This window comes from Lynx canadensis, chromosome E3, assembly GCF_007474595.2.
Source record: "Lynx canadensis isolate LIC74 chromosome E3, mLynCan4.pri.v2, whole genome shotgun sequence".
Taxonomy (NCBI): domain Eukaryota; kingdom Metazoa; phylum Chordata; class Mammalia; order Carnivora; family Felidae; genus Lynx; species Lynx canadensis.
Genome location: NC_044318.1, coordinates 30,483,948 through 30,505,213, shown reverse-complemented (window position 1 = coordinate 30,505,213; position 21,266 = coordinate 30,483,948). Strand labels below are relative to the sequence as shown.

Below are 21,266 nucleotides of genomic sequence, written 5' to 3'. Positions count from 1 at the left end.
GTCCAAGATTATTATTGGGATTCTTTCCATAGGCGTGCTCGATCGGGTCATTGGCCATGTGACTGAGCTCAGTCTGTAGAAATTAGGAGGGTGGGCTGATAGCAGGTGGCTCAGAGCCTCAGCCCTCTGATCACGTGGTCAGTCTTCCAGAATCCCAAATCATCTCCCTAGTATAAACGTCGGTGTGATCCCAGGGTCCCAACCAGGAATAATAATAACGAAGACGCTCCCGTCACTCGAGAAATAACCAAAGATGAGAGTTTACCTCCCAGGAACCAGAGACAGAGACCAAAGTCTTTATCATATAGCACGGATTCTAAATGCCCTGTTTGTAATGCAGACTTGTCCAGCTATTAGAGCAGGCCTGTCTGCTCGAAGAAAGGGAGGCATGTTCTGGAGTCTGTGGCAGGCTGAGGATGTTGGGGAGGTCAGGCTGGCTGGAGGAGGGCTGACGGGCCAGGGGGGACGATGGAGTGGGACGGGTAGTGGAAAACTACTCCTTCGAATCTCCTGACGGGTGTCGTGGGGGTGGGGTGCTGGACCAGGGTTCAGTGTGAGTATGGGTCTGTGGGTGAGGCTGCTGGGAGAGGTAATGACCTCTCCGTCACGGGGGTAACCAAGAAGTGGCCCAGAGGAGACCCTGCCTAGAAGGGAGACCAAAGGCCAGACTCAGGGCACCCCCACCCCAGGTCAGGTGGTCAGTGGATGAGGATTTGCTGCCTTTCCTGGCAGCAGGCACGTGGGCACGTGCCCCGAGCTGGGCTCACAGGGCCTGAGGGAGGAGGACACACAGCCCTGCCTTGGAGCCCAGCCTCAGGGGCCAGAAGAGGCCTCAGGCTGCATTTAGAAACTTCTCCACCACTACCTCTTCCCCTTCTCCTTATGGGGAAACTGAGTCCCAGAAAGTGAAATGACATCCCCACTGTCACCTGCGAGAGTCAGGAGCCGAGCGGGGCTCCTGCTGTGTCAGACGAGACAGCAGAGGTCCTGGTGGGGAGGTGTCTCGGCCGTGGGGGGGGGGCGGGGCGGGGGCCTTTCTGAGCCCTGCCCGATCCCGCTGTGTGGTCCTGGGCACGTTGCTCAGTCTCCGCATCCTGTGAATGGAGGGATGGAAACAGTGCCCGCCTCAAGGGGGTCGAGAGAGCGCGCCATGACATCTGGGGGGTCTCTGTGGGGTCTGGAGATACCGGTATTAGTGCACAGCTGGGGTCGGTCCCCGAGGCCCCCACTGCAAGTGACCCGGCAGCTCTCGGGTGTGAGCCGGAGACCCGGGACCTGCCCTGTCGCTCTGAGATCTTGCCGCCTGCTTCTGCACTTCAAACTGGCCCCGTGGGGACGCATTGCAGAACTGAGCGACAATGGCAGCTCCAGTGGTTGGGGCCAGGCTGGCCTCCCTCTGGGCGGGGTCCTCAGAGCCCAGCACAGCCCCCCCAGTACCCACACGTGGGTCGGCAGGACAAGGGCGAAGGACGGGGACCCCACACCTGGGCTGTCCAGGGCTGGGAGGGCCTGTTGCACAGCTGGGTAAGCTGAGGCCCAGGGGTGCAGACTGAAGCTATACCAGGAAGGCCCGGAGGGGCCTCAGCAATTGCCCTGCTGTGGTGTTTTCCAGACCCGAGCTGCTCACCGAGGGAGTCAAAGAGCCCATCGCGGACAGCCAAGGTACCCCGTTCAGGGACGCGGGCTGAGGCGCCCGCCGGGCGTGGGAGGGGTCCCAGGTCTCTGCCACCATCCCTTCTCCCTCTTCCTCTCTCCTGGTCCCGCCTCCCCTGGCGTCCCCCACTGCCCTCTCCACCGGGATCCCCCCCAGAGATACTGCCCCTGTCCCCGGGTCCCAGGAGCTGGCTGTTCACCCTGGCTTCTCTCCTCCCCCTTCCCCGCCCCCAGAGAGGGATTCCGGGGACCCTCTTGTGGACGAGAGCCTGAAGAGACAGGGTTTTCAAGGTAAGGTTGCAGCTCAGGATGGGGTCCGCTGTCCCAGTGCCATGACCTTGACCTGACTTGGGTTTGGAGGGCCAGGCTGCGGGTGGGAGGGGCTGGCCCCCACCGTCACGGCCTGGGGGTCTGAGTGAGGCTGGCTGGCAGGTGGGGCGGGAAGAAGAGTCTCCCTAAGGGTGCAGGGGGATGGCAGGGTGCAGGAGCGCACCCACTGTCCCCTCTGGGGAGGCGGTCAGCTGTGCTCGATGCCGGAAGCCAAAAAAGGGCGAGGTCCCCAAGTGCAAGGGGGTTCTATGGACGAGGAGAACCGTGGCTGGGCCACGAAGGGGTGAGGGACAGTGAGTGGGGCGGAAGATGGATGGAAGGCGAGAGAAGCTTGAGCAAATGCAGGGGAGAGCCAGAAGCAGGAAGTCCACGTGCCGAGTTGGGACAGCGCCGGGGTGTGGCCGTGAGTCCCCGAGGGTGGGCTGTTCGCCGGGTGGCCCCTGGGTGGTCCCTGCAGCTCTGAGGAGAGAGTGAGGTCAGCGAGACCAGCCCAGGGAGTGGGGGGCCCAGAGATAGGACCCCAATCCCAGGGGGACGGCTGCTCACTGCCCTGTCTCTCTCGCTCCCTCCCGGGCAGCCAGAACTTGCCGCAGTGAGGGGCGCTCACGACTCCCACCCCACCCGTGACTCCTTGTACCCAGCCTCACAGAGGACTGGGGTCCTCACCGTAACCCCCCCCCCCCACCACCACCACTCGACCGCCCAGAGGTCCACTCCCTCCCTCCCTCTCTCTCTCCCCGGGCTGTGCCAGGCTGCAGTCTCTCGAGGTCAGGGGCCTGTCTGGGGCCCCCATGGCATGGGCTGGCACATGGGCTCCCTAGCAGATACCCCGCCCCCCCCGGGTGAGAGAGGGACCCGGGGTGGCCCTCCCCACCGAACCCCTGCTCCTAGCCTGCTCTTCCTCGTGCCGTCTCTCACCTCTCAGGCTTATTTACTGGTTTAGTGGTTTTCAAATGTCAACAAGTAACTAAATTTCCCACTCGTTGCTGTTGTCACAACAGTGTGCGTCCTTCCGGAAAAACCTACGTCTCCGTCTAGATGTTAGTTCTGAAGGACTCTGAGGGGCTCGCTCTGAGGAGGAGTTCCCCATAATTAGGCAATCCTATTCCTTAAAAGTCCCCAAGTGCCTTTTAATTGGACAGCCTCAAATCCGTAATTGTTTTGCACTTCGCAGAAAACTACGACGCTCGACTCTCGCGCATCGACATCGCCAACACGCTGCGGGAGCAAGTCCAGGACCTGTTCAATAAGAAATACGGTGAGCCCCGGGGTGCCCGGGCGGGAGGGCAGCCTGGCTGCCGCGGGAAGAGAGGCAGACGCTTCCTGCTGGTAGCCGTGGTCATTTCTGGGGAAACCATTCGCTCGCTCACAGGCGTTTCTTGAGCACTTACTATGTGCCAGACGCTGGGGATACGATAGCGAAGAAAACAGAGGCCCTGCCCCCTTGGGCGCTGTAGACCAGCCGGGTCAAGACTGGGCTTGTAATTCGAGAACTACACACAGGGGTGTCTGGGCGGCTCAGTCGGTTAAGCATCCGACTCTTGATTTCAGCTCAGGTCACGGTCTCCATGATTCTTGAGTTTGAGCTTCATGTCAGGCTCTGTGCTAACAGCGTGGAACCTGCTTGGGATATTCTCTCTCCCTCTCTCTCTCTCTCTCTCTCTCTCTCTCTCTCTCTCAAAATAAATACACATAAAAGAAAAACAACAAACTATAGGGGCGCCTGGGTGGCTCAGTCGGTTAGGCATCCTTCTTCAGCTCAGGTCACGATCTCATGGTCCCTGGGTGTGAGCCCCGCATTGGGACTCTGTGCTGACAGCTCAGAGCCTGGAGCCTGCTTCCGATTCTGTGTCTCCCTCTCTCTCTGCCCCTCCTCCTGTCTCAAAAATAAACAAACATAAAAAAAAAAAAAAGGAAAAACTACACACAGAATCTAATAACAATGAGACTCTGTTCCACAATTTTGCAGGAAAAGAGCAAAGCTGCTCAAGAGAGAATAACTTGGGTACTTACCTTCAATTGGGAGCCAGGGAGGCCTCTTTAAAGAAAGAGGCCTCTTTAAAAAAAGAACTGAAGGGGTGGGTAAGGAGTTACTACCAGAGTATGCAGGAAGGGCAGTCCAGCTGAGGTCATAGCACGTGCAAAGGCCCTGAGGCTTATCCTAGGAAGGGGCAGAAAGCTGAATTGGGGGAGTAGAGCTACAGGAGAGGGACCCTGTAGAGGTGGCCGGAACACAGACACCCCATCACCTAGGGCCTTTAGAGGCAACCGTGTTCTCGGTTTTGTATTTTATGGTGAGGACTCAAGTGACAGAAGGCACTTTGTAGTTTTCTGTGGGTTTTTTTTAATGTTTATTTTTGAGAGAGACAGAGCACGAGCAGGGCAAGGGCCGAGAGAGAGGGAGACCCAGAATCCAAAACAGGCTCCAGGCCCTGAGCTGTCAGCACAGAGCCCGACGCGGGGCTCGAACTCACATACCGTGAGATCATGACCTGAGTCGAAGTCGGGCTCTCACCCGACTGAGCCACCCAGGCGCCCCGCCACTGTGTGGTTTTAAAGCATCTTCCTGGCTCCCCGTGAGAAAGGTGAATGGGGGCAAGAGGGCAGGGTGGGGAGGCCAGCTCGGAGGGTGGAGCCGGAGTGATGGCGGCCTGGGTGGCCCTGGCCGGGATGCCGGAGGAGAGCGGATGGGATCAAGGTGAGCTTCAGAAGTAGGATCAGTGGGCGAGCAGGGAGGGAAAAAGGCAGGCGTCCGGTTTGAGTCCTGGCTTGGAGAAAACAGGCCAGCGCAGGTAAGATGCTGTATGGTCTCGAGTAACAAAAACAAAGTCGCACTGGCTTCAGCCATCAGGGGTGTAGATCACAGAGCAGATCGCCCCGAACCGAGCAGCCTAAAATAGCGGCCACTGGCTCTTTCTCATCTCTCCACATTTCCACGCCGTCCCTCCGCGTGGGCTCCCCAGCATAGCGTCTCCAGGACAGCTGGATTTGCCGGCCGGGTGGAAGCTGTTGCCTTTTGTGGCCCAGCCTCAGAGGTTGTGCGTCGTCACCTCTGCCGTGCTCTGTTGGTCGAGGTCATTACAAAGTCCCCACCAAGCCCAGGTTCAAGGGGAGGGGACACAGGCCCCAGTTCTCTGTGGGGGAGTGTCGATGTGACGTGAAGAGGAGCACGTGGGATGGGAGAAATATTGGGGCGGCCGTCTTTGGACGGTATAATCAGCCATAGCTCGTAGCATGGGAAATCCAGCAGTGGGGCGGCCTTCAGGACCAACTGGATCCAGCAGTTCAGAGATGTCCTTGGTGTCTTTCCACCATGTTGGCTTCGTCCCAGGCTGGCTTCCCACTTGCTGGCAAAATGGCCACGGCAGGTTGAGACATCCCACCTATGCCTTGCGGAAGGGGGTGGGAACTGGCTTTTCCGCGGCGTTTCTCCAGAGAGGGAGGGGTTTCTTTCCTAGAATTCCCTGAGCCCTCCCCTTGCTTCTCATTGGCCCCCGTTGAGTCCCATGTCCATCCCTCACCCAATCCCTGTGGCAGGGAAATGCCACGTGCTCACTGGGTTACTGGGCCTGTCACTGTGACAAAAGGGAGGTGGGGGTGGAGTAGAGAGAAGGGGCAGCACCCTCACCAAGAGGGGACAGCTTGAAGGGGAGGTGATGGGTTCCATCTTGGATGTGTTGAGTTTGAGGGCTGAGCAGAGATGAGCCGTAGGCAAGTGGAGATCCAGTCCGCTGTTCGGGAGAAGGGTCTGGATTGGATGTAAAAATTAGGCCATTGGGTAGAGGAACAAGAAAGTAGCCAGACCAGAGGCCGAGGGGCCCTGGTATGTAGAGGTCAGGTCCAGGCAGTGGCAGAGTGACCAGAAAGGTGAGAAACCAGGAAAGTATGGGGTCACGGACATCAAGGAGGAGGCTTCAGGGAGGGGAGCGCGGTCACCTGTGCCAAACTTGGCCAAGAGAAATGCAGGCACCCTGCAGGCCACGGGTCATTGGAGCAAGAGCCGTTTTGGAGTTGAGAAGTGGAGACAGCAGTGTTCCTGTTTACGGATCACGGGTATACATTTTCCTTTCTGTCCCAATTATTTTTCATTGCCAAAACCATCTCTTAGCAGGGCGCCTGGGTGGCTCGGTTGGTTAAGCATCTGACTCTTGGTTTTGGCTCAGGTCATGATCTCACAGATTGTGAGTTCAAGCCCCGAGTCGGGCTCTGCACTGATGGTGTGGAGCCTGCCTGGGATTCTCCCTCTCTCTCTCAAAATAAATAAACTTAAAAAAAAAAAAGATCGCTCAGCAATTCCTACCATATAAACTAGTCAGCAACAAAGTCAGGATAAAGAATCAAAAAGACGGGAAATCTATCAAAATAGAGTAGATTAGCCGTTGCCAGGGCACAGGGAAGTAGGATGGGAAGTGACTACTGCTGGGTACAGGGTTTCTTTCTGGAGTGATGAATGCATCCTGGAATTAGAGGGTGTTGATAATTTCACAACCTCCTCGAAAAACCACTGGATTGCATAAGTGACACCAGTCATTTTTGTGGTGTGGGAATTAGAACTCAATTAAAAAAACAAGAACAGGGGCGCCTGGGTGGCTCAGTCGGTTGAGCGACCGACTTCGGCTCAGGTCCTGATCTCACAGTTTGTGGGTTCAAGCCCCGTGTCGGGCTCTGTGCTGACAGCTCAGAGCCTGGAACCGGCTTCGGATTCTGTCTGTCTGTCTGTGTGTCTCTCTCTCTCTCTCTCTGCCCCTCCCCTGCTCATGCTCTGTCTGTCAAAAATAAATAAATGTTAAAATTAAAAAAATTTTTTTAAATAAAAGCATACATACATACGCACATAAATAAATAGACAAGCAAAAATAGGCTGGAACACTGGCAAGAAGCCAGGGGTAATACGAAGACGCAGAGATTCTGTACTTGGTAGATACAGATGACAGATCAGGCTGTGAGTTTCCCGGGAGCCAGAGCAAAAAGGGAAATGTGGCCAGTTATGCAATTCCCAGTGTCCCTGAGATGAAAATTAGTTTACTGCACAGAGAAGGTTCAGCTGTTCCTTCTCGTGCTGAGTCGTTCAGAGATTTTGTCTTCAGAAAGGGACATCCTGGGGCGCCTGGGTGGCGCAGTCGGCTAAGCGTCCGACTTCAGCCAGGTCACGATCTCGCGGTCCGGGAGTTCGAGCCCCGCGTCGGGCTCTGGGCTGATGGCTTAGAGCCTGGAGCCTGTTTCCAATTCTGTGTCTCCCTCTCTCTCTGCCCCTCCCCCGTTCATGCTCTGTCTCTCTCTGTCCCAAAAATAAATAAACGTTGAAAAAAAAAAAAAATTAAGAAAGGGACATCCTGCACCACATAAGCCCCTTGGAGGGACCGCAGTGTGCGCCTTCCCTCTGCCCAGGAGGGGCTCCACGGTGGACACCATCCAGTCAGCCTCACGGCACCCAGGCCTGCACCTGTGCCCTCGCCGCTGGGGACAGGAGCCACGGGACCGGCCGTGCTGTGCCTTGGGGACGGCCACTGACAGCAGGCGGCAAGCCCCGGTGGAGGGTGGCTCAGCAGTGGCCGTGCTGCCCCAGCACTGCCCCTAGGCCACCGTGAGACCCAGCACGTTCACACGGGTGCACACGCAGAGGGCTGGTGCAGGGAGCAAGGTCAAAGCCCAGACGCAGACGGAGGGTGTCAGGTCTGAGCCGAACCCTGCTGGCCTCGGGCTGGCTCCGCCCTTGCCCCCAAACGCAGTCTGCCCTCAGGCCAGGCTGGTCCTGAACCGGCGCGAGGCAGGCCCCGGAGGGGAGGGGGGCGCTGGCCGAGGGCCAGGCCTCCTAGGGAGGGGCCCGCTGCGCCCACAGGTACCATCCCGGACAGGGGCTTGCAGCTTCTCAGGCGGTGAGGCCGAGGAGCCTGACCCGCTGCCCTCTCCCCAGCGGCTGGAGCCATATGAGCCCTGCTCGCTCCTCAGCCCCTCAAGGACACACACCGCACCCCTGCACGACCCACTGCTGACTCCCGGGCCCCCGCCGCGTGCCCCCGTGCCACACTCCAGCGCTGCTCTAGCTTCTGATGACACATCTGTCCCTCCTCCACAGGAGAAGCCCTGGGCATCAAGTACCCGGTCCAGGTCCCCTACAAGCGGATCAAGAGTAACCCCGGCTCGGTGATCATCGAGGGGCTCCCCCCGGGCATCCCCTTCCGAAAGCCCTGCACCTTTGGCTCCCAGAACCTGGAGAGGATCCTTGCAGTGGCTGACAAGATCAAGTTCACGGTCACCAGGTGCTCAGGGGGAAGGGTGAGGAGGCAAGACTAGCACGGGTGGGGGCCCTTGGCCTTTCCTTTGATCTGGTCCTGCCTCGTTCTGCCCTCCTTGCCGGACAAGGCAGCTTTCCGGTGCCATCCTGGGTCCCAGTGGGGGACAGAAAGGTGGCAGAGGGCCGGCCAGGGTGCAGGGAACCCCACTCAACCACCACGCAGCAGGGATAACCCTCACGACACCTCCTACCTGCCCGCAGCACCCACTCACTGCCCCCCCCCCCAGCCCCCAGGAAGGGTGGTCAGCCCATGTCAGAGGGGAGATCCCTGAGACGAGAGACTTGCCCAGGGGTCACAGAACCACCAGGGCGGGACTAGCAGGAGGCCCCGGTCACCAGGCCGCCCCCTGGTCAGCGTCCTGCCCCAGTGACGCCTCCCCGGGCATCTTGTTAAAATGCCGTTCCAATGCAGTAGGTGTCGGGTGGGCCCCAAACGTTTCCAAACTGCTCCCAGGTCCTCGCTCTGATGCCCCCGTCTCTGTTTCTCTTCCAGGCCTTTTCAAGGACTCATCCCAAAGCCTGGTAAGAGGCACTGGCCTGGGGGGCAGGGGGGGCTGCTTGGCGTGGGGGGCCGGCCGCTGCGCTGGGGGCCAGAGGCCAGAGCCCAGATGCCCGTGGGACACCAGGCCCTGCCCTTCCATCCTCCCACGTCCTCTGGGCACCGGCCCCGGGCACGAGGAGGAAGGTCACACTGGAACCTGAGGAAGGCCCAGCCAGGGATCAGGAGGGCAGGTCGGTGCCCTCCACTCCTGATTAGGGGCCGGGTTGACCTGAGTGTGCGGGTGAGGTTGCTGGCAGGTGGTTTCTAACCACAGAGGGAGGGGCTTGCGCATAGGGACCCGCGAGCGAGCGAGCTTGGTGGTAAGATGCGGGTAAGTGCTTACTTGGCCGCCTTTCCAGGCCCCCACCCCCTCCGCCTCCTCCACGGGCTGTGCCCTGGTCCTCCCAAACCCTGAACGAGAGGGGCGCGTGGCTGGTTCGGTGGGTGGAACACGCGACTCTTGATCTTGGGGTCATGAGTTCGAGCCCCATGAGCCCCATAGAGATTACAAAAAAAAAAAAAAAAAAAAAGGCAAAAAACCCAAACCCGGAATGAGCAGGGGTGACCTGACCATCTCGTGAGCGCTCTGGGCCGCCCAGGGTCTGCGGGGCTGAGGCTGCATGTGCTGAATTGTTGACCCTAGAACCTGTGTGCGGAGAGACTTGTCCCTGACCTCGCCCCCGCCCTGGCACCCGCCCGGAAGACGCTGCAGCTGCCCCTCGCCCTTAGGGAATGTCGCCCTTAGAGGGGCTGCACTGATGTGCTGGGAATGGAGGAGTGCCAGTGCCTGGAACCAACACAACCCGCAGGACAGGAATCCAGTCTCACGGTCACGGAGACTGGTCCCCTTGCCCACCTCGGTGCACACTGACCCCTGCTGCCTGGAGCGTTCAGTCCCTGGGCCCAGGCCTGGCTCGGTGAGCTTCTGGGGAAGGAGAGGCCATCAAACTGCAAGGGGACAGGACTTACAGAGGGGTGTAGTGATGGGGCGACTGCTGTTGTCCCGTGGGGACCCTAAAATGGGGAGCAAGAGCAGGGGCTTGCACAGCTCCCTTCTCACCGGCCGTGGGAGCCACCCGTGGCCCCTGGCCTGTCCCTGCGCCGTGACAGACCGCTCGGCCCTCTGTGGACCTGCTTTGCTCCAGGACCGTGGTAGACAGCCTGTGGTCCGCTCACCCGCCCTGCGGCAGGGGCCCAGTCTGCGGCATCAGGCCCGGCTGGCTCCAGGCTCCGGGGCTGCTAGACATCAGTGCTGAGTGCCCCTGACTCAGCTCCCAGTCACTGCCTGGCCCGCCTGGGTTTCTGCCTGAGTCACTGTCATTGCTGGGCAGCAGAGAAGGAAGGACGGAACAGCAGCGGGAAGAATGGCCAGGCTCCCTCTGCTTAGGGAGAGCAGAAATGCAGCGAGGTGGCCTGTGTGCTCCCAGCCCCTCCTTCCAGAAGGAGGCGTCCTCGTGGGGGCCCGAACATGTGACTGCTTGACTGCTTGGGCCGCAGGGCGCGTTCTTTAATGAGTTTGGAAAGCAGGAAAGGAAAAGTGATTCGTGACACCTAACGTGTCCCGGGCTGCAAGACGGGCGCTTTGCACTGTGACCTTTTCCTGCCTGCTTTGTGCGGGGGAAGAAACTGAGCCGGGGTGGGGGTCATCGACGATTTGCCCAGCTGCCCCACCTGTAGTGAAGGAGCTCCAGAGCCCGGCTGCCTGCAGGGAGGCCCCGTGATCATGGGTGGCCTGGGATTCAGAACAGCCACCAAGCAGTGGAACGTCTGGGGCCGGGAGAGGGGGGGTCAGCCAGCAGCCTTCACGCAGACCACAGGGCTTCTGGGCCCTTCCACTAACGAGGGTTTGCCCTCCAGCTCGGGTTGCTCGCTGGCCCACTGGCTGTTGGGACAGCTTCTTGAATCTCAGCCATTGCCCCTGGAGGGGGGCGGCTGCCCGCCCCCCCCCCCCCAGCCTCTGTGCCAGTCCACTTGGCCACCCACCTACCCGGCCTTTGCTTTGGCTCTTCTGTGCGCAGAGAGCGCCCTTGGAAATGCTTTGTCTGCCCACGTGGTATGGAAGAGGGTGGCAGGCTGCCTGGAAGGGGAGATGGGGAGGGAGCTCTGGGCCAGCCCTCAGGAGGGAACCTGCCAGCGCCTTTCCAGGCATTGGCATCCCCGGCCGGTGGCAGCCTGGAGGGGCCGGGACAGACGGGCTGGCGAGCCGGCTCCGTGCTTACTCATGTCACTCGTCACGCTGGGCTGGGAAGGTGTCCAGGCTCCTGGGGCCTCCGAGGGTTCACCGGAGGTCACTTGAGAACCGTTCCTGTCCCAGAAAGGGCTGTTCCCAAACCCTCCATCGGACAGTCGCTGAAGGGAATTGGAGCAGGAGCTCAGGTCTCCGGCGGCATGTTTTCAAGTGCCACGATATGGGGGAAGGTGGGCTGAACCAGAGGCAGGTGCCCTGGGCACGTGGAGGGGTGGCAGATCATCTGATTTGGGTTGTGAGTAGATGGCAGCATGTGAGCCGTGGGAAAGCACAGGCTGGTGCTCAGACAGACCCGGGTTCAAATCCCTGCACCACCCCCTTACTAGCCAGGTGACTCTGGGCTCATTATTTCACACCCCCAAGCCTCCGCTTCCTCATCTGTAGGATGGAAAAAGGCGTGCGTGCCTCCTTAGGTGGGCAGAACTAGGTAAATGGGTGGGTGGGGGGGGGGGCGGTGAGGACTGTTTTTGCCCCACTGTCCTGGGGAGGCTGCATCCTGACGCCTGAGTGAGATGTTTGTAAACGCTTCAGCCCTGGACCAGCTGTGATGGGAAGTGCTCAGCCACTGCGGGGGTAGCGGTGGTTGTTCCTGGGGCTTGGGAAGGCTTCCTGGAGGAGGTGGCATGGAGCCAGGCCTCGGAGATGAGCCAAAAACAGTGCGTGGTGCTATTGATGCAGGGCTCAGCCTCAGTGAAGGCACAGAGGGGCTGTCGGGGGACGTGGCTGGAGCACGGGTCGGGGGGGTGACACCCCATGGCCAGGAGGGTGTGGCACGTCATGATAGAGACACAGGCCCCCTCCTGGGCACAGTGGGGCCTTCAAGACATTTTCCTGTTTCTTTTGTCCTCTTCCAAAAATATCGAATGCAAACTCAGAAGCACAAGACATGTAAAATTGAACCAGATTTCTACCGAAACCCCCCCATTGCATAGTGGCAGAATCTGAGTCCATTGAGGATTCCCCTTTCCCCTGGGCCTGTGTCCAAGTTCAGGAGGGATCCGTAGTGCCGAGGAGTTAGGCGGAGGGCGCCCCTAGTCTTGAATGTCCGTGTCTGCATTGGTACCTACAAGATATCCACGGACATCTGTCCGTGCAGATGGCTGGAGAGATGCCCTTTATTCCTACCCGTTGAGGCTTCCCCGGGGCCTGGAACCTTCTGTGAAGCTCGCCCCTGTAGCCCCTTGCACACTGTGGAGGTTTGAGCATGAGCAGGCTAGTGACTGGGGATGGCCCTTGTCGGTGGGCCGTGCAAGGATGGGAGGGTGGAACCGGGTCGTGGGAAGGTGACTGTGCAGCACTGGGCGGGGGGGGGGGGGGGGGGGGGCAGGAGCGTGAGACTTGGGAAGGGTGGGGGGCTTCCTGGGAGGAGATGGCTCTGAGATTTTCTAGGTTGTTTATCAAAGGTTCCCATAGAAGCCTTTCCTAACAGGACAACCCGAGAAAGTGAATTCTAAAGAAAACCGTTATGCTTTGAAGATAAATTGGTCGTTAAACCTGGGCCTTTTCACAATCCTTCCTGGATCTGTGGACCGGGCCAGAGTGGTGCGAGGGGTACGGCCGTTCCTGGGCCAGTTTTGTTCTGGGTCAAAAGAGATGATCCCAGAGGCCTGTAGGTGTTGCCCCCACTGGGGACATCACATCTGCCCTCAGGGTCTCCGTTTCCCCACTGGCGCCTAGTAGCCCTTTCTGCTCATGCCGAGTGTTGGGCAGGAGCCTGGCCAAAGAAGATGGCGTCGGGCGAAGTCTCAGAGGACAGTGGGTGGGATTTCGGGCCTCTGGTCAGGAGAGCTGTGGGCTTCACGGACCCCTAAGGGGAGGGATGCTGGCCGGAGGGGGCCTGGTAGGGGACCCGGGGCTGAGGGATGGCAGGACCAGGCCCTCTGCTTGTCCTAGAGTGAGCCCCAGCCCTGCCTTCAGTGGGCCAGGGTGACCCAGGCCTCAGGAGCCCTAGTGAGTGAGGCCCAGGGGGGATCCACGCTGCAGAAGCTCCTTGCCCCCTCGCTGGGCTGCTCCCCACCTCGCCTACCTGCGTGCAGGGCACGGAGTTAAAGCAGGGAGGCGGGGTGGGGCTGAGAGGCAGGTGGCTGGGGAGCCCTAGGACTCTCTGCCCTCAAAGTCCCAGGCACTCCGCTCTCGGGAACAGGTGCGCACCAGGGGCCACGAGTCATCGGGCCCCCACTGAGCACAGCGGTAGTGTTTGTCACAGAGGGGTTCTGGGTGAGCCCGGAGTGTGTTCTCAGCAGACCAAGTCCAGGCACTTTCCCCAAACCCAGAGGGTTCCCTCCCCCACCCCCCACCCCCCCCCACCGTGAACACCCAAGACAGCAGAGGAAGCTGATCAAGGGAATGCTGGGAAGGAGCAGTGGCAGCAGAGGAAGGAGAGGCCCTCAGCCCAGGGAGCTGGTGTAGTAACAACCCCAGAACATTCTAGCAGGTCATAAAACCTGAAGGGAAATGCAGATATGTGCCCATGGTGGAAATTTGGCAAGTGCAGAAATCTAACTGCCCAGATGGCTGTTCGTTTTTATGATGATACATTTCTTCCAGATTTTCCCCCGAGCTTATTAATTTTACATCTCACTGTTGTTCTTTCTATAGATTTATACACATACACACACTGGAAACATAAGCATTTTCTGATATTTTTAAAATGCCTTATGATATTCCCTCATCAGGCTGCATCATCGTTATATAACTGCCCTGTCCCCTAACTGGGGACATTGGGCGACTCCTCACACACCGTGGACACCTAACATCCGTATCGTGCCTCTGATCTTCCGATTACAAAGCCTTCCCACAGCAGCCCCCGTGCTCTCCCCCAATAACTAATCTTACTGGAGGAAACCGAGGTTCAGAGAGGTTAAGAGACTTGTTCGAGGTCACACAGCATGTGCCCCTGCCTCCCCAATCTTTTATCCACACTGGGTGGCTCTTTGCTGCCCCCTTCTGGCTACCAGCATCTATAACATTGGTCCTGCCTCTCCCCCCTCAGGCTCACAATTAATCCTTTGGGTTTATTTGTACAAAAAAATATATGGAAGAGGCGCCTGGCTGGCTCAGTCAGAAGAGTATGCAACTCTTGATCTCAGGGTTGTGAGTTTGAGTCCCGCATAGGGTGTAGAGATTACGAAAAAAAAACCATACACACACACACACACACACACACACACACGCGCGCGCGCGCACGTGCGCGTGCTCATATATAGTGCCAGATTTATGCCAAGCAAGATCTAGGAATACAAAATAGACAAAAAATCTCTACCCTTGTGCAGCTTTTTTTTTCTAACGAGGGAGACAGATAAATAAGGACAGATAGCAACATATTTGATAGTGACAAGTGCTGTGGAGACATACAACACAGGACTGTCAAAAGGACACTTTTAAATAAGCCAGAAGGAGTTAAGGCCTGAAAGAAATGAGGGTATGAGCCGTGTAGAAATCCCAGTCGAAGCATCTGCGGGAGGAGGCAGTCCGTGCAAAGGCCCTGAGGCCCTGGACATATTTTGAAAGTAGGGCTAACAAGATTGACAATAGAGTGAGTGTGGGGTGTGAACAACAGATTTTGTCCTGAGCAGCTGGAGGGCGAGAGGGATCGGGGTCTGAGTGTCATCCAAGTGGCTGGGTTGGAGAAGCAGATCCACAAATCAGAGCGGGGACTGCTGGAGACGTGCAGGGCGGGAGCCATTTTGCACGTAATGTATTGTAGTCATGAAACCAGATCACAGTGGGGAGAGTGTGGGCAAGTGGAAGGGGTCGAAATGTGAGCTCTGTCCCTCCTGCGTGTAGGGGTTGGAGAGATAAGGAGAGGCAGGTGGCCAGAAGCCAAGTGAGAATCTTACAGAGTGACCACCTGGGCCAGATGAAGTATGGGGACCTGAGACTGGACCGGGGGGTGAGCAACCCCCAGAGGTCACCCCTCACAAGCCTACCAGGTACATGCTGCTATTCCCATTTCACAGCTGAGCACACTGAGGCTGCGAGAGGCAGCCTGGCTTAGCACGGAGCCAGAGTCGTACCCAGGTCTGTGCTCTTCTGGAGCCTGAGCAGGGGGTGTTGGGCACTAGGGGAGGAGGGTAGCAAAAGAATGAGGACCCAGACTTTGCTGGTGACTCAAGCTTTATCTTGTAGCATCGGAGGCTTTTTTTTTTTTCTTGGTCAATGAAATGATAGGATTCGAGTTGAATTGTCTGACAATTACCATGGCAACCGTGAATCCACCCACCAGGGGTGGATTGGAGAAGGCAGAACTGGGGCATCCAAGCCAGGGAGGGTTGCGGAAGCTGACCCCAGGCGGCAGGCGGCAGGACCTGGAGACAGGTGGCGCTGGGATCTAGAGGTGGCAGCAGTGTGGGAGGGAGGGCAGGCGGAAGGTTCCAGAAGGGTGATGATGATGGTACCTTTGCCCAAAGCTGGGTCTTTGGGCCCACGAGACATCCACGGGCAAATGGGCACTTGGTGGGACCCGATCGGTGCTTTAGAGCAGGCTGGCGACGGGGCTGGGCACACTCTGTGTGAGGGTGGCAGGTGCCGTCACCACTGAGGCCAGTGTGTCGCCAGTAGAGAGGGCCCACGGGGCACACTGACCTCCAGAGGGCCTTGAAGGAAAAGAGCCTGTGAAGGAACAGAGGGAGGCGGAGCCCGCGGAAAGGAGGTGGAAGAATTTGCTGGTAAAAAGAGCTGAGAGCAAGGTCCTTCTGGGCAACACGAGCAAGATGAAGAGAATCACGTTCTAGAACTTTTCTCAAATAGCAGTGGCAAAGAAAAGAAAAAAACAAGCTTATTGGGTAGTGAGTTCCCTGTCCCTGGAGGCATTTCAGTGGAGGTTGAGCAGCCACTCAGCAGAGAGACCACTTCCCACAGGGTGTGCTGCTGGGGAGGGAGGACCGGCTTTCCCAGCTGGAGCCACCTCGGCTTGACCTGCACCTGCCAGCCTGGAGAAAGGGAAGTTTCGAACCTGGAAGGGCTCCGAGGGTCCTCCTCTCGCACCTCAACACTTCCCGGGGCCTCCCAGCTCCCGAGCTTCCCCAGGGGCCCCCTCTGGTGTTTGGAAACCACATGGTAACCCCGAGCCGGGTACAAGGCCCGGCCGCCCGGCCCCCGGCTCCTTCCTGGGCGAGTGCACTGGTTCCCTGGGGACCCAGGCCCGCAATCTCTCCCCTGGTTCTCCCCCGACCCCAGAGGTGCAGCCCTCCCCGCCAGCTCGAGCGATGACCAGCCGGGGGCCAAGAGGCAGGCCCCCCTCCTCCCCACTGCCACCCCAGAGCCGGGGCTCCGGGTCCCAGTGACAGAGCAGGGCTGCCGACTTCCTGTGTGACTCCAGCAAGTCAGCTTTGCCTGCCTGGGCCTCGGTTTCCCTACTTGTGGAACGGGAAGGTGCCACGCCAGGGGCGTCCTGGGGCGCGCGGCCAGGGCCGGGAGGGGAGGGCCGGGTGGCCCGTCGTGTGCGGGAGGTGGCGAGGCGGAGAGGCCGGCCAGGCGGAGCGTGGAGGGCCTGGAAGGCCTGGCTTTGCAGCGTGGACTCGACCCTGCAGACCCGGCCTTGGCAAGCCCTTCCGCTGACGTCCCCGAGGCCAGAGCCAGAGCCCCCCTGGGGGCAGAGCCGAAGTTCCGGGGGGGGGGGGCAGCTTTACCTCGGAAGTCCCCGACAGTCTGCGTCCTAAACTCCCCACTGAAAATTATTTTTATTTATTTATTTATTTTTTTGAGAAGGAAAGAGAGAAAGAGCATGAGCAGGGGAGGGACAGAGAGGGAGGGAGACAGAGAATCCCAAGCAGGCTCCGCAGTGTCAGCACAGAGCCTTATGCGGGGCTCGAACCTATGAACCCTCAGGTCGTGAGCTGAGCCACAATCGAGAATCAGATGCTTAACCGGCTGAGCCACCCAGGTGCCCCTGAAAATGAGTTTTAATTTAAAGAACTGCGTTCAATTATTCCGCTGAGGAAAATAAGTAATCGCACTTCACCCGCTTTGCACCCCCAGCACGGCCCGAGGCCCCGTTTGAGAAGCTTGGCTGTGGGTGTGGGGCCTCTCAAGCAGAGGGCTGAGGGCCTGTTTGCAGGGGGGACAGGGAATGGCATCTCTTGTCATTGTCCCCACCCCACCGGGGCCCCTACTAGGTCTCTCTGTGGGGTCTCCTGTCACTCAGCAGGTGCTGTGGGGAATGGGCTTCCTGGATGAGGGGGGCCTGGAAGCCAGCATGGGGTCTGTCGCAGCACAGGATGGAAGGGAAGGGGACTAACCAGCAGGAGCAGTGACAAGTCCCCTTCGGCGCCCTCAGGGAGGTTCCACCGCTTCTGAGCTGCGTGATCTTGGACAAGTTAACTTCCAGGACCTGGAAGGTCTCTGGACCTCCAGGTCACACAGAGCAGGGCCCCCAGCTCCGTGGCCCCCCTGGCCCTCTCCCTTCAGCCGCCCGGAGGGTCATTTCCTCTGGCCCCTGCCCCCTCCCCGCCGTCAGCCCTCCCACCCCCTCCCCACCCTTCCAACGCTGTCACGCTCTCGAGAGCTCAAAATAAAACCATCCTTTCTCAAGTTTCTAAAGATATCACAGTTCCAGCGCCAGCCACATGTTTCTCCGCTTAATTATCTCTGCTTTTCTTTGTTAATTAGGCTCCAGTAACGATCTCCCTTCTGCCTTCCCTGAAAGATCTGGCATCTGCAGGGCGGGGCGTGGGGGCCCCTGTGGGCAGATGCCCCGCTGCCGGGCCCGGCCTTGGCACACCGCCTCCTTTCTTCCAGGCGGGGCAGCTCGGTGGGTGGCTGAACGGTGTCACGTCGGGAGGCCCGTGGGGAGCTGGGTCCCTGCAGCGCCATCCCGCCCCTGGCTTGGCTAGGGGTCCCAGCCCTGTCCTCCCCGGGCCCTGCCAGTTGGGGAGGGGGACCCCACGGTTCTTAGAGATCCTTAGGCTTGGGGGCTCCACGGGAGAAAGCCGCGGGGGGGCTTCAGACTCTTCTGGAACATTGCAGAAAACCACACAGAAGCCAGTCTCTTGGCTCAAACCACCCAAGCTCATGGGAACAGCCAGCACCTTTATCTGGGCTGGAATGAGATCGACTCGAAGGGTCGCTGGGCACCACGTGAACAGAAGTTTCTCGCTGGCTGATAAATGCATCTTTGAGCCACGACAGTGGAGGCGAGGGGGCCAGGCACCAAGTATAGGTCAGCAGGTATGGTTGACTGGCTGGACTCCATCTTTCCAGCCTCCTAGGGAGGGGTCTGGCGACAAGAGGCCGCCTGGTGGGAGGTGGGGGTAGGGGACACACAGCCCTAGCCCTCTGAAGCCCCCCAGGCACGGGGACTGGAACAGTCCCCTTTGGGAGCCCAGGTGTATTACTTCGTCCATGAACTGTTCCAGGGTGTCTGTGGGCTGGTGCTGGGCTTTTGATCAACACCAAGTGAAAAAAAAAAAAAGCCTTGCTTCATGGAGCTGACCTTCTGGTGTGGATGCAGAGAATAACGCACAAAATGTAAAGAACGTTCAATGCGTGCTCAGGAGAAGCGGGGAGGCAGATGGGAGAGGTGGAGTTTATTTTTAGGGGGTTGCAACATGAGCGAGGCGGTGGCCAGTGAGGGCCTTTGAGTAATAAAGCAGGCGGTAGTGAGCCAGGGGGCTAAGGGAAGAGCAGTGCAGGCAGAGAGGAAAATTGCAAAGGCCCTGGGGTCACCTGCCGGGGCGTCAGAGGAAGGAGGTAGGAGGTGAGGTGGAAATGGAGAGGCGGCAGATTATGTGAGGCTGGATAGAGCATTGGCTTTTGCTCATTCGCTGGGAGCCAGTGCAGGCCTCTGAGCAGGGGGGAGACAGAATCCAATTTAGGACTGAACAGAGTCCCTCTGGTTGCTCGGTGAGGACAGACAGGCTAGAAGCAGGAAGAGACAGAGGGAGGTGGAAGTCACAGCCCAGTGGTGGTGCCCCTGGCGGGAGCGGTGAGGACAGTGGGGAGTCAGCGTCTCCAGGTCTAGTTGGTAGCTAAAGCCAGCAGAACTTGCTGGAGTCCCGTTTGACCTCGGATTCCAGCTGGGCTTCTTGGAAGGTAAAGGTACCAGTAGCTCAGAGGTAGCCGAGACGGGGCAGGTGCAGGAGGAGTCGTGGGGGTTGGGGGAGGGGGTGGGTAGAGTATCAGCACTTGATTTATGCCGTGTTGAGTCTGGGGTGTCATCCAGTAGCATTTGGATGCACAAGTGGGGCGTCCAGGGGAGCAGTTGAACTTGAAGGATCACCTGGGGAATCACAAGCCTGTCGCTAGTGTTGAAAGCCCTACAACAGGATGAGATCATCAGGAGTGAGGCGAGTCGCAGGGCTGTGGCCCTGGTGCCCTTCAGCAGTCCTTTGTGGGTCAGGAAGATGAGGAACTTGGCGAGAGGAAGGGGAGCCAGGACGGGGGGGTGCCCTGGAGCTGGGCGGAAAACCCCGTTTCTCCCTGGGGCAGAACCTTCTCCGCTTGTGGCTGTGAAGGCCCCACGTGGCCCAGAGACGGCTGAATATCTCGCATAGATGTTGGGGTCAGGCTTTAAGCAGTGGTGGCTCTGCGGTGGCCCCCTCTGCAGGAGTATAGGTGCCACACAAGACAGGACAGGAGAAACCGGTTGACCCCACGCGCTCCATGAATTAGGGGAGCCCCGGGTTCCCGTTATGTGTTCTGTTCTAGTGAGCAGGTTCCCCGTGACGTCTCTGGTGTTTGGAAACGGGGAGTGTGGCAGCAGCAGAGTGGACCTTGTGTGCCGGGGGAAGGAGGACGGGTTTGCCCCACAGAGTCCTCAGCAGGTTTAAAGCAAAGGAATGACAGGGTCGGATAGACTCTTCAGAATGGTGGACAGGGCTTGCGGAGCAGGGAATGGGCTTGGGGAGGCCAGGTGGAAAGTTCTCGCCACAGTGAGATGGGCCGTGGGCTGGGCCTGCAGGAAGTGTCTCTGGGAAAGTGGCCCATCGTGGGGACCGCCTGCATTTGTGGATGGCGTGGGGGACACAACGGGTTTGCATGGTTTTCCTGTGGCCGCTGACCCAGATCACCCAAGCTTAGGGGCTTAAAATGACACATTTCTTTTTCCCCCTTAGACTTGTAAGGGTAGGAAATCCAGAATGAATCTTTTTTTTTTTTTTAAGTTTATTTATTTTGAGAAAGAGGGAGCTTGCAGGAGGGCAGAGAGAGAGGGGGAGAGAATCCCAAGCCGGCTGTGTGCTGTCAGTGCAGAGCCGGACGAGCGGCTCGAACTCACGAACCGTGAGGTCACGACCTGAGCCGAAACCAAGAGTCGGCCGCTCAAGCAACTGAGCCACCCAGGCGCCTCCCGAAATGAGTCTTAAAGGGCTCGGGTCAGGTATCAGCAGGGCAGGTTAACTCTGGAGGCTCTGAGAGCAGAATTCTGCCTTGTCTTTCTCAGCTTCTAGAAACTGCCTCCATTACTCAGCTTGTGGCCCCCCTCTGGCTTCAGAGCTCTTCACTCTGACCTCTGCTTCTCCCGGCCCAACCCCTGCCTTTGACCTTCTTGCCTCCTTCTTACAAGGACTCTTGTGGTTACATTGAGGGCGCACCCAAATAATGCAGGACAGCCTCCCCGTCTCAAGAGCTTTACCTTAATCACACCAGCCGGTGTCTTCAGCCAGTAAAGAAACATAGTCACAGGGGCTGGGTGGCTCAGTCGGTTGAGCGTCCGACTTCGGCTCAGGTCACGATCTCACAGCCCGTGAGTTCAAGCCCCGCGTCGGGCTCTGTGCTGACAGCTCAGAGCCTGGAGCCTGTTTCGGATTCTGTGTCTCCTTCTCTCTCTGCCCCTCCCCCACTCATGTTCTGTCTCTCTCTGTCTCAAAAATAAATAAAACATTAAAAAAAAAAAGAAACGTAGTCACAGGCTCCAGGGACCAGGACGAGGACAGCCTGGGGGCCGCTGCTCAGCCCGCTGTGGGGTTGAAGGCAGCTGAGGTTTCTCTCCTGAGCCAGCAGGTGGAAGGGTGGGGCCTGGGACCCGAAAAGGAAGCCCAGGAGGAGGGTCGGGTGTGAGGCTGCTTGGGGATATGCAGAATCAAAGGTGCTCCAGGAGGCAGTTGGAAGCATGGGTTTGGGGGGTGCGGGTGCAGAGACAGGGAGGAAGGACTGCAGTGTGGACAGCGTCCGAGGACCTGCTCTCCCCTCCCTGACGTGTAGAAACCAGGTTCTCAGAAGGAGTCGGCACGATCATAAGCCTGGGGTTTGGACACTCCCCC

The 21,266-nt window shown here is 58.7% G+C and overlaps 1 protein-coding gene across 3 annotated transcripts in view; it reads left to right on the top strand.

Annotated features, from left to right (window-relative positions):
• GTF2IRD1 (GTF2I repeat domain containing 1) overlaps positions 1-21,266 on the top strand; it is a 115,238-nt gene that overhangs the window by 76,353 nt on the left and 17,619 nt on the right. For 2 of the 3 annotated variants that reach the window (XM_030301121.1, XM_030301118.1), the window contains exons 18-22: positions 1,613-1,662; positions 1,888-1,944; positions 3,158-3,241; positions 8,060-8,243; positions 8,772-8,800. In XM_030301121.1, the coding sequence (XP_030156981.1) occupies positions 1,613-1,662; positions 1,888-1,944; positions 3,158-3,241; positions 8,060-8,243; positions 8,772-8,800 (404 nt within the window). The remainder of the gene's footprint in view (positions 1-1,612; positions 1,663-1,887; positions 1,945-3,157; positions 3,242-8,059; positions 8,244-8,771; positions 8,801-21,266) is intronic. The other variant, XM_030301120.1, reaches the window with a different exon arrangement.